The 21,182-nt window shown below is 41.1% G+C and overlaps 2 protein-coding genes and 1 long non-coding RNA gene across 6 annotated transcripts; 2 read left to right on the top strand and 1 right to left on the bottom strand.

Moving 5' to 3' along the window:
• The first annotated feature begins 4,752 nt into the window (after positions 1–4,752).
• On the top strand, positions 4,753–8,592 carry prdm12a (PR domain containing 12a). Its single transcript, XM_015037994.1, has 5 exons — positions 4,753–5,154; positions 6,473–6,663; positions 7,122–7,277; positions 7,596–7,710; positions 7,793–8,592. Exons 1-5 carry the CDS (start codon positions 4,935–4,937, stop codon positions 8,251–8,253), a joined length of 1,143 nt encoding a protein of 380 aa, XP_014893480.1. The 5' UTR covers positions 4,753–4,934; the 3' UTR covers positions 8,254–8,592.
• Positions 8,593–10,129: 1,537 nt separating this feature from the next.
• Positions 10,130–11,636, bottom strand: LOC106950836 (uncharacterized). Of its 2 annotated transcripts, none has more exons than XR_001425688.1 (4): positions 11,547–11,636; positions 10,829–11,005; positions 10,536–10,619; positions 10,130–10,448 (listed from the first exon to the last, which is right to left on the bottom strand). It is a non-coding gene; the product is annotated as an uncharacterized LOC106950836 (long non-coding RNA). The 2 variants fall into 2 exon arrangements; XR_001425687.1 differs by having other exon boundaries at positions 10,829–11,075; positions 11,547–11,610.
• A 944-nt stretch (positions 11,637–12,580) lies between these two features.
• On the top strand, positions 12,581–19,376 carry fbxw5 (F-box and WD repeat domain containing 5). Of its 3 annotated transcripts, none has more exons than XM_015037991.1 (10): positions 12,581–12,686; positions 14,065–14,260; positions 14,392–14,549; positions 14,815–14,998; positions 15,936–16,084; positions 16,185–16,520; positions 16,608–16,791; positions 16,867–17,014; positions 17,403–17,615; positions 18,435–19,376. In XM_015037991.1, exons 2-10 carry the CDS (start codon positions 14,074–14,076, stop codon positions 18,754–18,756), a joined length of 1,881 nt encoding a protein of 626 aa, XP_014893477.1. In that variant the 5' UTR covers positions 12,581–12,686; positions 14,065–14,073; the 3' UTR covers positions 18,757–19,376. The 3 variants fall into 3 exon arrangements, with proteins under 3 accessions (XP_014893477.1, XP_014893478.1, XP_014893479.1); XM_015037992.1 differs by lacking the exon at positions 12,581–12,686 and adding an exon at positions 12,742–12,761; XM_015037993.1 differs by lacking the exon at positions 12,581–12,686 and adding an exon at positions 12,876–13,101.
• Positions 19,377–21,182: the final 1,806 nt, after the last annotated feature.

Below are 21,182 nucleotides of genomic sequence, written 5' to 3'. Positions count from 1 at the left end.
TATCTGAGAGCTCTATTGTGTGTAATAACTGATGCAATTTAGAGAATATCTATATAGGCCAAATGTATGTTTTCATGTTTTATAAGCAGAAAATATATATTTTCTATAGTCTACTGCCAGTTCTCAAATTCAAATAAATTTTCCGCAAGCCTCTCTTGTGGTCGGTTGATGCTGTTGTTGTGACGGTAGCTGCAACACATTTTCACTGCTGCACACTGAAATTTAAATGCGTTTTCACAACTGAGCTGCATCGTCACAGATAAACAAAAGCTGGAAGTGTTTTGTGTGAAGATGTATCAATTTTAAAAAGAATTGAAGGATTACTTTGTTTTTTTTCTTTTTGTTTTTTTTTTTTGCATTCCTTGGCTTTGGCTTTAGTGTTTTACATCCCTGTTCTCAACATCCATATCTTCACTTTTAAACTGTCAAAATCCACTTAATTTTCCAGCTGCAACCTTCCTGCACTTTCATGTCCCAGTCCGCTTCCTCCATCCGTCTCTCCCTTCGTTCGAGTTAACTGTTCCTCAGCCAGCAGAGCTTCGTCCCTCAGGATTCTGTCCACTCTGACGTCCCCTCCTCCTCCTCCTCCTCTTCTTCTGTCACTGCACATCTTTGCCCTCAGCAGGGTGGCTCCTGCCACAGTGGCCCTGCACCGGCCCCCTTGCTTTGAAGCCGTGCAGCTGTTTTCAAATCCGACCTCTCGGTTTTGATCCTCACTTTCCTCTTGGACGTGTCGTCCCCGTGGACACGTCATTCCTGCTGGTCTTTTGTGGCAGTCTTCATATTTTAGCCGTTTCATGTAGCGGAGGGTGTGAGAGGCGCGCTTATTGACGCTGCGGGACATTCTTGGACACGCTCTGGACTTCATGGTTTATTTTTGGGATTCTGGATTCAGGGACAGTAGTGGTTGGATTTGCTCAGGTGATTAAATGGGAAGAGTTGAAATGAATGAATGCATGGAGGTTTGGTAGCGCCTGGTGCTGTATGGCCAGATGCCAGAAAGCTTACTTTTAAGCATACAAACTTAATTATGCTGCATTTCGAAGGACCAGTGTTTATTTTGGAAATATTCTTACCTCTCTTCTCCATTCATCCTGCATCTATCCCTGCTTGTCCTTGTAGGAGTGTGAGGGACTGGTGCTTGTCTGAAATAGTCATGGGTTCACCATGGACACGTTGCCAGTCTTTAATTAGATATGTACCTTTTTTTTTTTTTTTTTTTGCAATCATAAAATATTTTATCATTCATCAAATCCTGGAGGAATTGTTTATATCATGTTTAAAAATGTAATCTCAGCTTTGCATAAAACAAACATGTATCCAAAACAAAGAGGATCCATATTGGCCATTTAAGAATAAATAGCATTTATAGGTTAACTCAATCTGAGCTGGAAATAAAAGTTAACTACCAAGATTGTTTTTATTACTACATTTTCAGAGATGTTTTTTTTTTCTTGTTGTTGTTGTGCAGTTGTTTAAAAATGAAGGCTTTTCTCCACTAGCTGCCATCCAAATGCATTTTATTCTTTTCAACTTAAAAAAAAAGTAATTTGTGTATTTATATGAGAAGTAGAAAAGTTTAAATCTGTCAAATTGAATTAAATAAAATGAGAAAATAGTTTTCTAAGTTATTTTTATATTGATATGGATGCTGAAATGATGCATAAATCATTTATATAAAAAAACCAACTTTTGAACAAAGTTTTTTTGTTTTATTTTACAGCTTTAATTCAGTTATGGATTTCACTTCATCCTCCTCCACCACTTTACGCTGTTTAACATAAAAATGTTAAAGTTTTAAATGCTAGAAAAGAAAAAAGAAATGCTTTACATAAATCCGGACTTGCTAGTTTTACAAATGAAGCAAAAGTAAATAAAAAAAAAATACATCCGGACTTAAAATGTTCTTTTTAAAGTAAAATACCAGTTTTCTAAATTGTACTTGCCAGCTCAATTAACTTTTACATTTTTCACATTTCCTATTAAAGCGAGCTGATTTAAACATTTTTTTTTATTATTTAATAATCCAGTGTCCTTGTTGCGTACGTGAAGGCGCACCTCCGCCTCCAGCAGGTGTCCGGTCCCGTCCGTCAGCACAGAGGGGGAGGTGTGGTCGTGTGGGCTGAAATGGGCTCTTAAGGGAGAGGAGGCTGTGCGCCGCTCTCACCTTTGCAACAGATAAGCCGGAGCTGAGCATCCAGCGCAGTGTGGCTGCCACCTTAATCTGTTTTTAATGACACTGTGGAGGATCCCGGGAGGCTCTGCGCTGCTCTCCCCTCAGTAGGAGTGTGGGTTTCCCTGCAAGTTTCAGAAACACTCTCTCTTTCTTTCTTTTTTTTTCCCACCTTCTCTTAGTTTTTAACAAAATGACTCCCAAACTACATTAAAACCTGATCTTTTCAGATCACCTTAAATGTAAATATTCAATCAACTCTCAAGCGTTTTCTCACATCCCTCCCTACCCCCCACCCCTCCCCTCGCCCTTTATGAGCGTAAAATTTCGCTATTTATCCACAAACAAACGCTCCACGTTAATAGGTTTCCCACCAGCGCTTTGAAATCCCCCCATTACCACATTCTTTGTGCAATAATTGTCAATCATCCACATTAAATTGATAGGCTTTAAATGGACAACAATAATGGCTCAAATTGTCTTACAATAGAGCAGCTAAGCGGGATGATTTGCTATTGCTGACATGCCCGCGGCTTTACCAGCTCCGCATAATGCCACAGGTTAATGCATAAATAAGCAAATCAAATCCATGCGTTACCCCAATTCAACTCATTTAATTCCTCTTTAATAAAGAAGACGCCCCCACCGGCGACCCCCACCGGCGGGCCCCTCCGCGGCCCCCTTCCTCCTCCAGCCATTTACCTCGGATTTGTGCGATGAATGCCATAAATGTAAATCAATCTAGATGAGAAAGAATCCCATTGAAAGAGCGGAGAAATTTCATCTGGGAAAAGAGGGGACAAACGAAGGAGGGGCCCGCTCATAAAAAGCAGCTGTTTCACAGTAATCTGTTTTCGTGCCCTGTCACTCACCTTGCCTTTTCTCTATCTCTGCTTCTTCTCTCTTAAGGAAGAAGAAGAAGAAGAAGAAGAAGAAGGGGAAAAAAGTCCCCCTCCATTGTGTTTACTTGCCATATCTTCTTTCCCATTACTTTGCGCACAGTTCATATTCCTGCAGAGAAAAGAGAGAACAGAGCTCAAACTTGCCCATCTCTCTCTCTCTCTCTCTCTCTCTCTCTCTCCCGGACAATCCCCTTGTAGTTGTTGAAGTGAAAAGAGGAGTGCATGGATGTCAAATTGCCCTCAAAACACCATGAAAGATTGATTTGCAGCACTTTTCAGGGCCCTGACATTACTTGGAGGGAGGCTGAATGGGGAAACCTGTGAGCCGGGGATGGAATAAAGATGTCCTCTCTGCTGGAAAAAAGAAGGAAAACTGCCCATTTAGCCCCCAGTCCATCAAGCCCGAAAAATAGTCAGGAGAGCAAAAGACGGGGGAAAAAAAAAAAAAAAAAAAAAAGCAGAGGGCCAAGCAAAAAGAAAGGGGCCCACATATATAAATATATATGTATACGTAGAGAATATATATCTATGCGCACTCATCTAAGATGTTGCCACAATACAGAGGGGGCTCAGAAACACCCATGAATATTAAACCGCTTACCTCAACAAGGGCTTGAAAAAGTGCGCCACGTCAAAGCAGCTTTGCATGTTTTCCTCTCTCTCTCTCTCTCTCCCTCTCTCTCTCTCTCCCTCTGTGTGTTTTTTCTTCCTCTTCACGCGAACAATGCTGGGGGGGGGATAAAGGCTTGTTTCCATTCTTGTTATTCGCGCGCTAACTCCTCACAAAAAATTAATATGAGCAGCGCATGAATACGAAATGCATGAGAAGAAAATGGGCGAGCATCTCCCAGACTCGCTGACCCACTTCAAATAATGATAATAATAATAATAATAATAATAAAAACTGACAGCATTAGTTTGTTTTTTAAAGAAAGGTTTGCATTCTCAGACAAAATAATAAAAAAAACGTCCACTGCATATCTGCTTTGGACGAACTTCTGCTTTGTTTTAGTCTTCGGTGAAGTTTAACTTATATTTTTTTCTCTTTTTGATTATGAAAAATACTGAAAGTTTTTTTTTAATTCTGCCTCTAGAAATCCTGAGTTTTGTAGCACTTTTGTAGAAACACAGAAATGGCAGGAATGAAGTTTTGCACTTCAGTCTTCTACATATTTTACTGTCCTGACAAGTATTTGATTGAGAAAGAGAAAGAGGCAAAAAAAAGGGGGGCGGGGGGGGGGAGTTTTTTTTAACAAGAATTTATGAAGATTGAAAACAACAATTATTTACAACATGTTGAAACGATCAGATTTGAATAAACTTTGTTTTGACTGCCATCCTTAAAATGAAGGAAAAATTCAAATAAAAATAAAAAAATCTAACGGAAAAAAAAGCACAAAAAAGGGAATGAAACACAACATTTATATTCACATATTTCGTTACTTGTAGTTTTAAAACAGAAATACAAGAAGTCTTGTCTTTTAAAATGTGCATGGTGTTTAGCCATAAATAATTATTTTTTTTTTCCAAGTAAATATATTTTTTTCGTATGTTTCCAAGTTTTCCTCTGCCACTGGGTCGGACCATCCCGTTGGTGCGCCTCGCCACAGCGGGCAGGTCCACATGGTGAGGGGTGTGTCTTTAATAACTAATTAGGCCCGGGGGTCACACCAGCCACTTATATAAAGAGACCCCTCACAGCCCGGTGCTGCAGCAGTTTCCTACGCGCACACGGTCTGGAGCGAGGAGGACGGACTCTGCCTCTGTGTCCAGCCCCGTTCATTCACCGCTTCCTTCCTCTCTCTCTCTCTCTCTCTCTCTCTCTCTCGCTCTCGCTCTCTCTTTCTCTTTCACGCGTGATGGGCTCCGTGCTGCCCGCCGACGCTCTGGCTCTGAAGCCCGGATTTAAGTGCTCCGGCCGCTCGCTGTCGGACGTGATCACCTCGGACATCCTGCACAGCTTCCTGTACGGCAGGTGGAGGAACGTGCTGGGCGAACACCTGGCGGAGGAGCGGCAGAGCGGCAGCAGCCCCAAGACCGCCTTCACGGCTGAGGTTCTGGCCCAGTCCTTCGCTGGAGGTGAGGCTGATCCGCCGGGTCACTTTGGGGAACTATTATTGATTTTTTTTTTTTTTTTTTTTTTTTCTCCACTTTTAAACTAATTGAATTCTGCCAAATTTTTTTTAAGAAATAAGACGTGCGTAAGAGCGCGTCAAAACCAACAGCATGAGGGGAAAAAAAATACATTTCGTTCTGTGCAAAGTAGTTCAAGTCAACTAGAAAATGTGTTGATTTGTTTATGCACAACATAAATAATTTACCCAACAATCCCTGCGCGGGTTAGAAATCTAGAAGAACTTTCACTGACCCTCTCCAACATTTCATCCCTGCTCGCACTTTCCCTCTCTCTCTTTTTTTCCCCTGCTGCTTTTATTTCGAGCCATTAAATGCATTAACCCTCGCACAGCCCTCGGACCCCGCAGCTCGGAGGCTTGTTACTCGTAACTGGCGCCGATTGAAAGACGCGGAGCATTAAATTCATTTGGTTAACTTTGCGCTTGACCTGGGAAAGTTTCCCACTTAAACCTCTCGGACAGAAAGGTTTTCTTTCTTTGACATTTTCTCTTTTTTTTTTTCTTTTCCTTTTTATCCACGCATTCATCAATCTCCGGACAGTCTCTTTTCCTCCCTTGGCAGCTATGAGAGACTCTGGAGGCTCTTTTTTTTTTCTTTCTCTTCCTTTTAAGAGATTTGCTGTTCCTCGCATAATGCGCCGTGAAGGCTAAATCTAATGCTATTCATTGCATGTCAACCATCTAATCGCCTTTCCATTTTTTTTGTCGCAGAAATTCCTCCGTCCTTTTAAACAAGCCTCCGTCTCATTCAGCGCAAATTTATTGCGACAAAGTTCTAAAAAGGATAATGAATTTGGAATTAGTCGTTCCCTTTTTCTTTTTTCTTCTCCCCCCCGAGTAAACTGTAATGAAAATCACATCTGATGCATGACAAATTGCTGGACCCTGAGCAATAGAGGATCGTTTAACCCCAGCTCACTTTTCTGAAATGTGAATCTTTGAATTTAACTTTAAAGAATCACTTTTTTTCTTCTTCTTCTTCTCCTTCGCGGGAAAAAAAAAGCTTTAAGGGGGAGTTGGTGGTGGTGGTGTTTCTTGCACAACAACAACAACAAAAAAATTCAATTCATCCAGATAATCGAATTAAACGCAGGGTGAGGTGTGGCTTAATATTTCGTGACTAAAATAAGATTCAGTTCATTTGCTGCTTTCACCACTGAAAGCGTTCATTCAGAGGTTTTTTTTTTTTTTCCAGACGTTTTGCACTCATTTGTGTTCGGGCCTTTTCTTTTCTTTCCTTTTGTTTTTTCTTGCATTCGTAGAGGTGCAGAAGCTCTCCAGTCTGGTGCTTCCCAGCGAGGTGATCATCGCCCAGAGCTCCATCCCGGGAGAAGGCCTGGGCATCTTCTCCAAGACCTGGATCAAAGCCGGAACAGAGATGGGCCCCTTCACCGGGAGACTCCTGTCCCCCGAACATGTGGACTTGTTCAAGAACAACAACCTGATGTGGGAGGTGAGCGCACTCTGCTACACGTGGGACTTTACTGGGGCAAATTAAAAAAAATAAATAAATCACAGACTTTATCGTGCATATTTCGATAATACAATTTATTTGGACTGAACAGAACAACTGAGTTAGAGCAGCTCAACTCAGATTGCTCGTATTTCACCGCAAATGTCATTTCATAACATTTCAAAGATTTAATTCATAACCAAACAATAAATAAATCCAACACAAAAAAAACAATAAAAACATGCAAATTCAGTTAAATAAATTCCAGTTGGATTTATTTCCTCAATAAATGTGTTGTTTTGGAAATCTTACAGGGCCACCAAAAATATTTTCTGGGGCCCCGGGTCAAAGTAAAATGGGTCCTGCGATGCTTCTGCTTTGAACACTAATGCGAAAAAAAAAAATAGTAATTATTCTCTTGAATTTTCCGTCGGTAACACATCCACGTCGTTCTTCAGGTGTTCAATGAGGACGGCACGGTGCGGTACTTCATCGATGCCAGCCAGGAGGACCACCGCAGCTGGATGACCTACATAAAGTGCGCTCGGAACGAGCAGGAGCAGAACCTGGAGGTGGTCCAGATCGGCAGCAGCATCTTCTACAAAGCAGTGGAGGTGAGCCTCACGACGAACTGAGTTCAGTCAGGGCCTCCAATAAACCTGAGCTGAACTAAATTGGCTCTGCTTTTGGCTTTATTTCCAGCTCACAGTGAAGCAATAATGAATAAATTAATTAATAAAAATTCCTAATACTTACAAACTTATCTGTAAGTGTTTGGATTTTTATCTGACACTCAGCACGGCACACAGTATTTGTTTCTCTGTAAGAGTCACCGCAAAGTTCGCTTATACCTCAACTAACCTTGAACGCTTATTTCTGAAATCAAGCAGGAATAATAAACGCTGATATTTTTATACCTCTCCCTCGCTCAGACCATTCCGCCTGACCAGGAGCTCCTTGTCTGGTATGGAAACACGCACAACACATTCCTGGGAATTCCTGGAGTTCCTGGGATGGACGAAGAACACCAGAAGAAAAGCAGGAATGGTGAGTTTCTTCCTCTTGGGAACTCTCTGGCCAGAGCAAATTTCAATCTTCACTCATCGCCTCCGCTGTTTTCCTCTCCCAGACGACTCCCACTCCACCGAGGGGCCCTCGTCGTGTTCTCCTCCTTCCGTCGCCGCCACCTCCACCGGCCGGATGCGCTGCGTCATCTGCCACCGCGGCTTCAACTCCCGCAGCAACCTGCGCTCCCACATGCGCATCCACACCCTGGACAAGCCCTTCGTGTGCCGCTTCTGCAACCGCCGCTTCAGCCAGTCGTCCACGCTGCGGAACCACGTCCGCCTGCACACCGGCGAGCGGCCGTACAAGTGCCACGTCTGTCAGAGCGCCTACTCCCAGCTGGCGGGCCTGAGGGCGCACCAGAAGAGCGCACGGCACAAACCTGCGGCGCACGCCTCCGACGCGCCCCCGCAGGTTTCCCCCCCTCCCCCTCCCCCTCCTCCTCCTCCTCCACCTGCACAGCAGATGGCCGCCATGCAGCATCAGATGCCTCTGGTCCACCACATTCCCACCATGGTGTTATGATAGCGGACACCGGGTCCGGCCGTGGCATAGAACAACGACGCACTTTAGACTTAGAGCTGTGGTGGAAATGTAAAGAAGCGCTGATGTAATTGTGAATCTTCTATGGAAGTTTTCTTTTTTCCTTTCTTGTCGTGTCTTCACATTTGGCCATCATGTGGTCAGAATGTAGACATTAAGATTTTTATCCGAGCAAATTATGGCAAATTAATAACCCCCCCCCCCCCCCCCCACCACCACCCCCTCCTGTTGATTCGTTTGTTTTGTTTTCTCCTTATAAAGTCAGACAAAACGAACAGATGATGTATTGAACTTCCGGACAGATGTTCTTTTGACGTTCAGCGGCTGAGGGGGGGGGGGAAAGCATCAAGTCAGATTTACTGAGCAAATTTCACGATGGTCAAGGGTTTTTTTTTTTTTTTTTTCACTGTAAAATATAAATGGTCACTTTAAACCTGTACAGAATGGAGATTTGTGTAATTGTAAAATTGTATCATGTGAATGTAAATACATCTGTGCATTCTTCTATTCTAAATAAATGATATGTGATTTAAATGGTCGACTGTTCAGAAAACAGTGGAAACTCAGTTGTGACAATTGAGATACGTTTTGGAAATAACTGACATCCAAGAAAACCAAATGTAATCTGATTACATGAAAACGAATTAGTGTCGCTGATTGAAATTAAATGAAACTTTCTAACATGCAACATACAGAATATGCTTAATTTACATAACATATACATTTATTTGAAATAAATTTGATCTAAGTATAACCTCATAAGACACTTTTCAAATCTACATAAACTGAGATAAGACCAACAACAAAAATAAAATTATGTAATATATATATATATATTTGCATTACATTAAACCAATAATCATTTATTGGTTTATTGTATTAAAATAAACTATTACATTAAGCTAATAATTATTTATTCTAAGGTATATGTAAAAGTTTTTGTTTCAAAGTTGTTGTTTTTTTTGTTTTGTATTTTTTTTTGAAAGAAATGGAAATTAGTTACATTATAAGTTCTTATGTTTGGTCACCTGTCTCTATTTTGATTTTAGATAATAAATAAACGTAATTTAATTTAGTTAAATAAATAAATGTGACGATAGTGTCTCTCGGGGGCCAGTGAGTGGTTAAAATAAAAGCCATAATATTGGATAAATTAAGTTAAATTCTTTGCATATAAACCAGTATAACCAAAGGGCTGATAGCTGTGAATCACTGTTTTCTTTTAGCCAAATTAAGATGTTTGTGATTTTATAGACGTTTTTAGAACCCACTGATATGTAAAATCATTTTTTTCTTTTTTTCTGAAAATCTGAAATTCTTCCGCCTTATCACCCAGTAAACCACAGTGGGGAAAAAAGGGGGTTTATAGTTTTGATAAGTAGCACAGTTTATATCAAACTCTCCACTACATATGTGGAAAGTTCTACTTTCTGATGAGGAAAAATAATATCTAAAATATTCTGTTACAACTTCTAAAAAAAATTCAATAAGCCTGGTATTCACCAACTCCACTTTCAGCCCTTATATCCTCGGTAACTTGGAGGTTGAAAGGTTGTGACAACTTAAAAAATAATAGAGAGGATACATGTGGTCTAAAAAAAATTAAATCCCTTTCTGTTCTACTTGCAGCCCTAAAATCATTATTTTTATGGATTCTTCTGCTTTTTGAGAGCAGACTTCACTTCATAGGTTTGATTCTCTGGTTCCAATACATTGCTGTATTATTCTTCCTCCACTTTTCCGAATACCACCTGCAATTACTCATTAGATCCACACGATGGCGACAAACACATCGGAAAAGATTAGCAGAAACTTGACGCTCTGAGAAACTTAAAAAGACTCAAACGAGACAACAAAACGATCCGCATCATTCTTTAATCAGTTTGTAGGCCAGAATACTGGGCTTACAAAGTAATTTTCTTTTTTTTTTACCACATATGGCAGGATGTTACTGTGGACTGAGTGCTGTGTACTTGTGAGCTGTCAGACATTGTCCAGCTTCCTTAAGCAGGAGTTTTCAGACAAGTCATCATTAGTACAAGTACAGCACAACCCAGAGTTTAGGTGAAACAGATGTAAACATGAATGCCCTAGCAACAGTAGATACAGTGGGACACATTATGGAAGAGACTGATGGGAGGGTTTTGCATCACGGTTGACCGTCCACACGTTCTGCCCTGCACAGAGAGAGAAACGTATTTAGCTCACTCATAGACATACAAATTGCTCTTATAAATCGAGACGGCTCGCTGGATGAAGGGCACCTTGACACCGGCAGCTTGAAACTGTCTCCTCCCTCCCATTGGAGCAACAACAGGAGGTTATCCAGTTAATAACATGCCGCACTCCTGAAGGAAGACAGACGCCACACTAATGAAATAACGTTGAAAATGGTAACGTGACCACATCCCTATCAGGCTTAGCACAAAGTATTTGTTCATGAATCTACACCGAGAAGCATCTTTAAAATCTTGAGACATAGAGTAGCAAAAGGAAAAGGCTGCATAATGAATTCCTCTTTTCACACAACAATTTGGCATAAACGAAACAAACTCACCAGAGATGATCAGTCACAGCATTGTTGAATCCTTCCTGCAGGATTTATCTTGAAGCTCGACTCCTTGTTTTTGCTCAGTAGCTGTTAGTGAACTGACACAAGAAGACAGTGACAAAGCAGGTTTTCAGTTGCAGGGGGTTTTGTAGTCCCCAGACGGCTGCGAGTCAGTAAACAGAGCTGGCAGGAACACACAGTGGAAGGATAGAGTTACTGTAATGTTCTCCCTGACTACAACCTGCATGAGTGTCTGATGAGAAGGCAAGAACAGATGATTAAACGATGTTTTAATAAAACCACCAGTATCATACGGACATACCGTAATATTCTCAATGCGGAGTGAAAGAAAAAAAGTGGAATAAGCAGAAACCTTTAAAAAACAGAAACAGTCTGCAATTCTCTTTCAAAGCAAAACGTTCTACTTATCATATGTTGAAGAATATAAACAGAAGGAAAAATGATTTTAGCTCATCTAGTGCAGAGCAGCTTATATGTTGAAATTAAAAGATGATTGCAAAGCTGAATATTTTATGAAGCACAGAAGATGTAAATATCAAAAGAAAGACATAGAATCCAGGGTAATAATTGCAATTATTCTCATCATCCAATGTTATGCAAAACCTTTTACATAAGTACAGTTCTTTCTATTAACACAACTAATGACAGATTTTTCCATAAACATTTAAAGTTATGCAAATATACTCCAATCCCAGATACTAACCGTGTCCCCTTATCAAATGAAGTGAAAATGTGGTGTTTTTTAAATCTTTTTCCTGTGTTGCTGTTGACCTTTTCACGTAGAACTGCGTTCTGTAACCATAGCTACGTTCACAATAAAATGATCAAAATAAAAGCATAATCGTTTGCTGTTATTCACTGTCACTTTGCTGCTGTTTCACAGAAATATTATCTCACAATGGGGATATTATATTCTATTCCTACCTCAACGATAGTTATACTAAACAAAGATAACTTTACTAATTTGGCCTTTACAGTAAGCTTTATGACATTCCAAGTTAACTTGCTTTTATTATGATTTTGGAGCTGAAAAACACAGCATTGATTTCCCATGAGCAGAAGGCTGGCCATGTGCATACAGCCAATTAGACTGGAGTGTGTTCTTAAGTCGAGAATATAGATTGGACTTACCCCTATGACGTTTTAGGAAATATTATACAGTGACAAGACAAATTTGGAACTTTTCTACTTGGCACAACATAACCGAACAGCATTGCGGCATTTGTGATTGTCTTGGATTGCTTTGCTTGTAGAAAATCATAAAGGACTACATCCGGCCATTAGCTGGTGACCTTAAACGCCTGTGGTATGCAGTAGGACAATAATCCAAAACACACCAGCAAATTCTCTCTGTGTGGTCCAAAAATCTACACACAAAATCAGTTCTGGAAAGCCGCACAACTCTTTAATTTAAGCAATTCTGTAAACTTCAAAATTCCACCACAGTAATGTCAAAGACTCAATGCCAATCATATGGTTTTGTAAATTCAATGCCATTTACTTGGGAGAGTGAGATAATCAGATTTAGATTCAGTGATTACTTACATTTTGGTCTATAAAATATATGTTTAATTTTGTTGGATGGTCTGACATACTTAAGCAGAAGAAATGTGTAGGGCAGCAATTTTTTTTATTATTATTATTATTATTTTTGCAACAGCGTAAACCCGACAAAGACAGACAATAAGTCGATTGAGTTTATTTAGCCGTGTTCGATTATTCTGTGTTCAGCTAATCGAGTCTTGCCGCTGCTAGAAGATTGTTGTCATTTTTTTCTGTGGCTAGTCTGTAGCGTTAGCAACCAGTTGGATTTGTTTCTCTTCAACACCCTTTCATCCAGCAGGTAGGTGACAGTTTGTGTCAGTAGATTTATATGAATGAAAGCTGATGAGCCCTTTGAGCATTAGCACTAGTTTATGTGAGTAAAGTTTTGTTTTGAAGTGTTAATCTTATCCGACCAAAGTTGAAAACAAACGTTAGCTAACAGCTAACTGGTTCTGCAACCGGTTAGCTAGTTCAGCGCTAGCTTGGGTTGTTAGTTTAGCTGCTTATTAAGCTCTTTTTCTGAATTAACAAGCGCTAAAATCCACAAAGTTATATCAGTGTTTATTGTTACGTTTGTTAGCAGTAGATCTTTTTGCTTTAAGCACAATCAGTAACTTGTTAATGTTTGTCGCCAACATGTCTCTGTTCGGTCATCTCTATTTCAGAAGGAAAGAAAAACTGAACATTTCCTTGTGACTTAAAGAGGATTATGGGTACAGTTTGTAAAAAATAATTACGCCAACACAATTTATGTTAATTTATGTATTAACCAGCGACTTATTTAGTGCTATATCACATCTAATTGTTTTTATGGAAAGTTTTTAACTTCAAGAGAAAACTCAAAAATGAGTTTGCTATGCAACAGCTGTCAGGCTGTAAATAGCGCTTTAAATTCACTACAATACTGAGTAAAATTGTATGTAGCTCTGTTCAATGTTAGAGATTATACAGTTGAAATAAGATGACAAATTAACATTTTTACAGTAAGAAAGATGACACAAACACAGGGTTCCTTTCGGTTTTAATTCACAGCAATTTTAGATGTGGACAAACATATAAAGCAATATAGAGAAATATTTTCATTTGTTAGATTTCCAAAGTTTTTCCTGTTTTTAAAGGGAATTTGATTGACTAAGAATTCATGGCTAAAGGTACCAACATGTTTTTGTTTTTTTTTTTTTACATGAAAAAATTTAGTTACAGTTATTAATTTGTTTGCTGTGTGTGTTTTTATGGTCTGATGTAAAGCACAAACGTTTGATGCAAATTTACAGAAAAAAAATAAAGTTAGAAAGTGTATGACCTGAGCACCTCAGCTCCACTACTGCAACAAACATAGAAATACCTACAAGAGTAGAGAAAATGTTGAAATTACTACATTAAGAATACGAAGAAATCTGTGCTGGATTAAAAAACGTTTTTTTCTCTTTCCAGAAAAAAGACAATAACATCGTTTTGTATCTTTTCATGAATTTCTTTAGGTTGAGGTAGAATGTGTAGCTTTCTATTTGTTGTTGTCAGGTTCTGTATAGGTGCTTTATCGATTCTACAAACCTTGTGGTTGTGATTTTAAAATTAGTTTGATCTGAAACCTTTAAGTGACAAAAAAAAAACAAAAAAAACTGAAGAAATCTGCAAGAGGACAGCTCTTGTTCACAGCGCTGCGTGTGTTCCAGGATGTTAGGATGGATTGGGGTCCAGTTCTGCCGGACAGCTTGGTTTTGGAGATCTTCCTGCACCTGCCCCACGATGCCGTGCTGAGAGCCGGCCTGACCTGCAGACAGTGGCAGGCGGTCTCCAGAGATGAGTTCCTGTGGAGGGAGCTGTTCTACAGTTACTACCGGATACCGCGCTCCGTTCCTCGACACCCGTGTATGTCTCGATAGAGTGATTGTTGTAGTTTTGTCCGTATTGGTTTTGAAGATGCGTGCTTTTTAAAAAAAAAATAATAATAATAATAATAATAATAAAAAAATGATTGTCCGTTTCGGGCCTGTGTGCAGCGGCCGTGTCGTGGTACAGGGAGTTCAAGCGTCTGTATGACTGCATCCCTTGTGTGGAAGTCCAGACGCTGAGGGAGCACAGTGACCAGGTGCTTCACTTGGCTTTCTCTCACAGGGGCCATCGCTTCTCTTCCTGCTCTAAGGACTGCACAGTGAAGGTACTAGGCTTTTTGTTTTTTTTTTGCATCTCTTGTTTGTTTTAAGAGCCTTGAATCTTCACTTTGACCTGAAATATGGCAAAATCATCAGAACATCCTGAGAACAACCTACCCGACTTTTAATAAAATTTAATAACGCTCACTAAGCCCCCCTTTTTTTTTTTTAAATTGTGGAACAGTTTTCAGATCATTTTCATGATGCTTCAGACCAAATGTTGTCTCTCCCCTTGTCCAATTGGCTCTTTCTTCTAAACCTCTCTTTCAGCTGTGGGACACGGAGCGGCAGGATGGAAACATCTCGCTGGTGCACAGCTCCAGCATGCGTCAGTTCAACTGGGGCTACACCCAGTTCTCCCAGTTTAACCCAGACGATACCCTGCTGCTCGTATCCGGCGTCTACCTGGGACCACACCACTCGTCTTCTGGGGAAATTGCCGTCATTAGTCTGGGTAGGAACATGGGCAAAAACACCCGCACGGCTTCCAGCTGCCAAGTGGCGATTGATTTTGGGTTTAAAATGAATTCATCGCAGGAGTTTTCTAACCGCGCCGAAGTGTTTAGACATAGTGCGTTAACATAGTGAGCCTTGACTTTAGCCTCAAGATCAAGAAGTACGGTGGCTTGCAGACGTATCCATGAGGCTTTTTCTTGTTTTTGCCATGTTGTAGCTACAAACCTCAATGTATTTTTTTTTTTTTGCTATCTTTTTAGATGAACCGATACAAAGTATTGCATAATTGTTAGGCAAAAAAAGAGGAAAATTACACCTCACTTTCCTCTTTTTGTAGCATTTCCATTTATCCGTTTTACTCTGAGATTCTGTCAACAAGGACGACTGTCATTCATTCACTCCACAAATATTGCCATTATGGAAGAGTGCTAGATGCTTTGGCCATCATACAAAAACACATTGTGTGATAGAAAACCAACTCTGCCGATCACCCTGGTGAAACATGGCGGCGGCGGCATCATGCTGTGTGGAAACTGGTCGGAGTTAAAGAGAAAACAAATTTCATTCATGCAACGTCACCTTTTGAAGCAAAGAGCGGCAATGGGACGGTTTAGATCAAGGTGTATTCACGGGGTAGAATGGCCTAGTCAAAGTAATGAGAGGACTCAAACTGAGAATTTGTCACAAGAATTTAAAACAGGAAAGGTAGTGTTGCATAAAAACTTGTCTGAAAAAAAAAAAAACATAAAACTTATCAGGTTGTTATTTGTAAATCAAACATTGAAGTCATGTATAATTTTCTTTTTTCTTTTTTTTTTTTTTTACCTCCTGCTACACTGCGTTGTTTCGGTCTGTTAACGTAACATTCCAGTGGAATCCATTGAGGTTTAAGGTTTAAGAACCTCACCGTTGGCTCTTCTAATGTTTCGTTCCAGACAATTACACGCTGCTGTCGCGGGTCAGGAACAAACCGTACGACGTGTTTGGCTGCTGGCTGAACGAGACGCACCTGATCTCGGGGAACCTGCACTGGATCGGCAACATGACGTCCTGCTCGGTGCTCTGGCTCAACAAAGCTTTCCAGGTCGATTTGCCTGAACTGGTGGAGAAAAAAAACAAACAAACAAAAAAAACCAGCAGTTTCTTATGCCATCCTCGTCTGTTTGTTTCTTTATGTCGCCCAGGATATTGAGTCCGAGAACGTGAACGTCGTGAAGCGTCTTTTCAAGATCCAGAACATCAACGCCAGCACCATCCGGACGGTGATGGTGGCGCACTGCCGCCGCCACGACAACCCGGACCTGCTGCTGGACTACGAGGCTCAGTCTCAGGCGAGGCGGCAGAAAGCGGAGCAGGACAATCAGCATCACCCTCTTCTTTTCGACCTGGGGGCCTCGGACAGCGAGGAGGAGGAGGAGGCGGAGAGCGAGGAGCAATGCGGCACGGACGGACGGAGTCACGGCTTCTCGTCCGCACGGACCCCCCAGCCCACGATATCCGGCCTGGACCACGTCATTCATGTACGATGGAGATTAAGTAGGGATTTAAAAAAAACAAAAAAAACAACTCTTGTTGTCTTTTCTGACGTTTTCTTTCTTCCCATCCAGAGCCGTAAACACGTGGGGGCCAGGGAGCTGCAGATTGAGACCCAGGTTGCTCAGATGATGGGTAGAGCCTACACCAAGGCGCCCGACCCCAGCCTCATCGACCCCTCCGAGCCCGGAGAGGGCGAGGATAAAACGTACTTACTCTTCACCACCGGCAGCCTTACCTACTCCCCCCACCAGATAGGTAGGGCTATTCAAAATGTGCTAAGACCAAACCGAAGCTTCGGTCTCCTCATGCCGTCGTTTGGTTTCCTCTCAGGCATTAAGCGCATCAAGCCCGACCAGATGACCACCTCCGGCCCCGTGCTCGGAGAGGAGAGGAGCTCCGAGGAGTTCTTTGATTCACTGGACCACGTCATTGACATTCACGGCCACATCATTGGAATGGGCCTTTCTCCTGACCACAGGTAAAGTAGTCAACGGCACACACTGGAAATCTGGAGTCCTTTTTTTTTAATCCAGTGTTTTGGTTCTCCACAAATGGATTCTATCTGTAGTTTTCACGTTCTTGATACGTCTAGAAAAACTAAATAATTACGGGAAATGTCTTTTTATGTATAGATTTGATTCATTTTTTTTTTCTTTCCATAAATTCATGTTGACCATTAGTATTTTGTATAAATTAAATGGTTTTGAAACTACATGAAGTTAAGTCCGGAAAACTCTGCAATTTTCTTTTGACAACACAACGTGTGGCGTCGCGGCCAGAAATGAGTCGGAAACGCAGCGGACGCCGGTGTCAGCTGCTCTCCACTTAGTGATTCTGACTCCGGCTCTCCTGCTGTCGTCGGTCAGGTACCTGTACGTAAATAGCCGAGCTTGGCCGAAGGGATGCGTGATCTCAGATCCCATGTCCCCGCCTCCCATCGCCGAGGAGATAGACATGCACGTCATCGACCTGAAGAGCTTGAGGGAGGAGAGGAGAAGCCTCCGGGCCCACCGGGCCTTCACGCCCAACGACGAGTGCTTCTTCATCTTCCTGGACGTCAGCAGGGACTTCGTTGCCAGGTAGGATGCAGACACATTTAGTCGCGCTGCGGAGGAGGGCTGCAGCCAACAGTGATGTTAATTATCGATTATTCTGAAGATTAATCGATTAATCGGATAAAATTGTCAGCACATTCCGCAGATGTTTCATTTGAGCTATTTTCATCCAGTATCAGAAATGCATTGAAACATGGAAGTAAACGCATAATTCAGTTATTTTCTTAAATAAGAAAATAAAAATGCAGCATTCTTAAAAAAATAAACTTTTAACATCAACATGTGAAAAGCTCGGCCCTCTCCGCCTGACGTAACGTCGGTACATTGTGGGACTAATCTGATCATGCTTTGGATGAAATGTTTTATAAAAATTGAAGCTAAAACTAAACTACTTGAGGAGTTTTGTGTCGAGCATATTTATAAATGTTTTTATTTTTATCTTGTACGCAAAACGTCTGCATTTTTAGTTGATCGCTGCTCTGATTAAGCTGGTCTTTTTATGAGTCTGTATGTTCCAGTTAACAATGAATCGATTGCTGGATTATTAGACAATTATTTCAGTTATCGATTCATCACGATTAATCGTTTCGGCCCTAAATTTGGTTGATTGTGATGTGAAAAGATAAAGCTATGACGTTTAAAGGAATATACAATTAATAATCTGGAATATGGTGACGTGCATTGCAGCCTCTTTGTGTGTGAACGTAATACTAAAACACCTCGACGATTCTGGTTGAAACGGGACAGCGGATGCCTTTCCGAAGCTCAGTCTCGTCCCGTTTTGGCTGTAGCTGTTTCTCTCCTGACTTTTTTTTTTTTTCCTCCACAAACTCCCTCCGGCAGCGGAGCCGAGGACAAGCACGGCTACATCTGGGACCGCCACTACAACATCTGCCTCGCGCGGCTGGCGCATGACGACGTGGTGAACTCGGTGGCGTTCAGCCCCGCCGACCAGGAGCTGCTGCTGTCCGCCAGCGACGACTCCACCATCAAGGTGTGGCGCTCGCCGCGCATGGTGCGCCTCTCTCAGGCGTCGCCCCGGCAGCTGAGGCCCCGCAGCCTGCTGCCGTCCTGGCTGCTGCGCCACAAGAACTCCACGTTTTCGGGCAGCGTGAACGGGAAAGCCGTGAGCGAGGGCTGGAAGAAACCTTCGGAGGGGAAGTAGAGCGGGGGCGGGGGAAGGGAAGAAGACGGAGGTGAGACGGTTCAAACACTCCGCGCGTGTGTGTGTGTGTGTGTGAGCAGCGTGTGTTCTCAACCTAAAGCACTCAGAACACAGAGGGAATTGTGGGGATGCAGACACAAGGGGGCGACGTTGCACCGACAGAAGGGAGGAATGACATCCAGTGCTGCTACTGAGGATCTTCCCGTTGATACCAGATGAATGAAGTGAGACAGAACTCTGAGACGCTATCATGCTTGTTTTTTTGTTGTTGTTGTTTTTATCTGTACCGACGCACCCGACCCGAACGGACTAACAGAGACGCAGAGGTGGCTCCTTTCCTAATCATGGTTGTTCTCATTCAGGGTCAAGTGCAGTGACTGACAATTTATTATTATTTTTTATTATTATTCCTAAAACAATCTTTAATTGGTGCCCTTTATGAAACACATCTTTGTTGAATGAAACCACAGTTTAAAAGCTATATTTAATGTAGTCTTCCTTAGTTTTATTGGTCTCACATCCCGTTGTTTAAAAAAGAAAAAAAAATATATTGTTATTGTAATAAATGTAGAGTTATTGAGCAGTTTAATATAAAAGTTGGCCCAGAGCATGACTGTAAACAAAAGAGTGTTATATGTGTGTAGCTAACTGTTATTGGAGCTATGTAGTGTGGAAACGTTTATTCATTTCTTATGAGCACAAAGTTTCACCTTTTTAGACATTTTTCTTTTTTTTTTTTGCTTTGTTCTTACCCATGACAAATTGTTTTTTTCTTTTTCTGTTGTTGTTTTTCTGTCGTCGCTTGTAAACAAAAATGTCCCATTTAAAGCCATCACTTCCCACCAGAGAGGGCCTCACTGGATATTTGAATTGTTCAGAGCCATCTCTGATGATTTTTAGTTCACTTCTATCTATTTTACGACACACAGTTTGTCCACAGGCTTAATGTTCCTGGCTGGGCTCTTAATTTACTTATTTATTAAACATTTACTTGTTTGGGATTATCGGTAAAGAGAGATTTGATTGTGAAAGTCAACTTTTTAACATGTAAATTCGCTCAATTACGGTGAAACGAGAACATCGACGTGGCAAAAATGTTGCACTAAGCTTTAACGGAAGCAATCAATAAAAATAAAGCAAATGATTCAAGAAATTGAATGAATTGAAGTCACCTTTTCTTTTTTTCTTTTTTTTAATCTATATGTGATGTTTCTCGTGGCTAAAACTGACGTTAGATTGTTGCTAAAATCATGTTGGTGAAGAATAAAACTTCACGGTACTGCTGTAACTCAACGCTCGGTGCCTCTGAAATAGCAAAAATCAACCGGTTGAAAGTGACTCTTCTTCATTTTCAGCTCCACCTGCAGAAGCTTGAGATACTTTCACCAGGTAGACACTGACGTTTCCATGTGGGCTCCCTGATGAAAGAGGAAATGACTGATCATAAAGCCCCTGTTACTCTTAGTGGTGTGTGTGTTTTTGAGAAATCTCTTGACAAGATCTGTTTTGTTTTTTTTCTTCTTTTGAATGTGTTGAAACGTGTGTAGTAAGTTGGAAACTCTTTCTCAATGTTCCGTTTGCCTCCTTCGTCTCCGTATTTATGTTTCATGCTGTCGGCTGTTGTTTCCATGCACCCTTCAGATAAAACGCATGTCCCACAAAGAATAAACCCGAAGACCTGTCAGCTTGATGTTTAAACTGTTGTGCAGCTCTCAATTAAAGGTTGTGGATAGAGAAGTAGATGTGAGTTTTCTTCTTTTTCTCCTTGACACCTTTAATCTACTAACAGATTGATCCCAAGGGGTTTTTCCCACCTTTGATCTTGTGACTTTGAACTAAAGACGATTCTAAATAGCAGTCTTTCACTTATAACGCATAGTTTTGGGACTGTGACTAAAATCTTCCAGGAAAGTATACCAGTTTTATTTCTGTATATACTCAGAAAACTGAAGTTGATTATTTTGTTTTTGTTCCTCCAAGTCATTCGGTGTCGCTCCCCGATTTGCACATGTAGAAACTTGTTTCTCCTCATTCTTCTCTGCAAAATAGCTCAAGATCAATCGGATTGAAAAATGTGAAAAAGTTGAGTTATGAATCCTTTTGCCAGGCATTGTAGGGAGAATAATTTGCTTTGACGTATTTAGAAAGAGTCTCTTCAATTTGGCATTACAAATGATCACATTATACCTGAACAACAGCATGCAGAAATAAAATTTACCCCATATTGTCAGTACATGCGCAGAGCATCTCCTGCATTATATCACATTACATTTTCCCCCCCATTTTCCACAATTTCCACAGACAAATCTAGATTGAAGGATCGTCCACAAATCAGCTATAATCATCAGGGAGAAGGTTTTATGTCTCCAATTATGCCAAATCATGATAGTTGCACCTTCGTGCTTCTTTTTGCTGTACAATTTCTG

Source organism: Poecilia latipinna, unplaced genomic scaffold (genome assembly GCF_001443285.1).
Source record: "Poecilia latipinna isolate Pla-1442-1.1 unplaced genomic scaffold, P_latipinna-1.0 Scaffold425, whole genome shotgun sequence".
In the NCBI taxonomy this organism is placed as follows: domain Eukaryota; kingdom Metazoa; phylum Chordata; class Actinopteri; order Cyprinodontiformes; family Poeciliidae; genus Poecilia; species Poecilia latipinna.
Note: the sequence above shows the minus strand (reverse complement) of the source record. Positions and strands in the feature narration are given on the sequence as shown.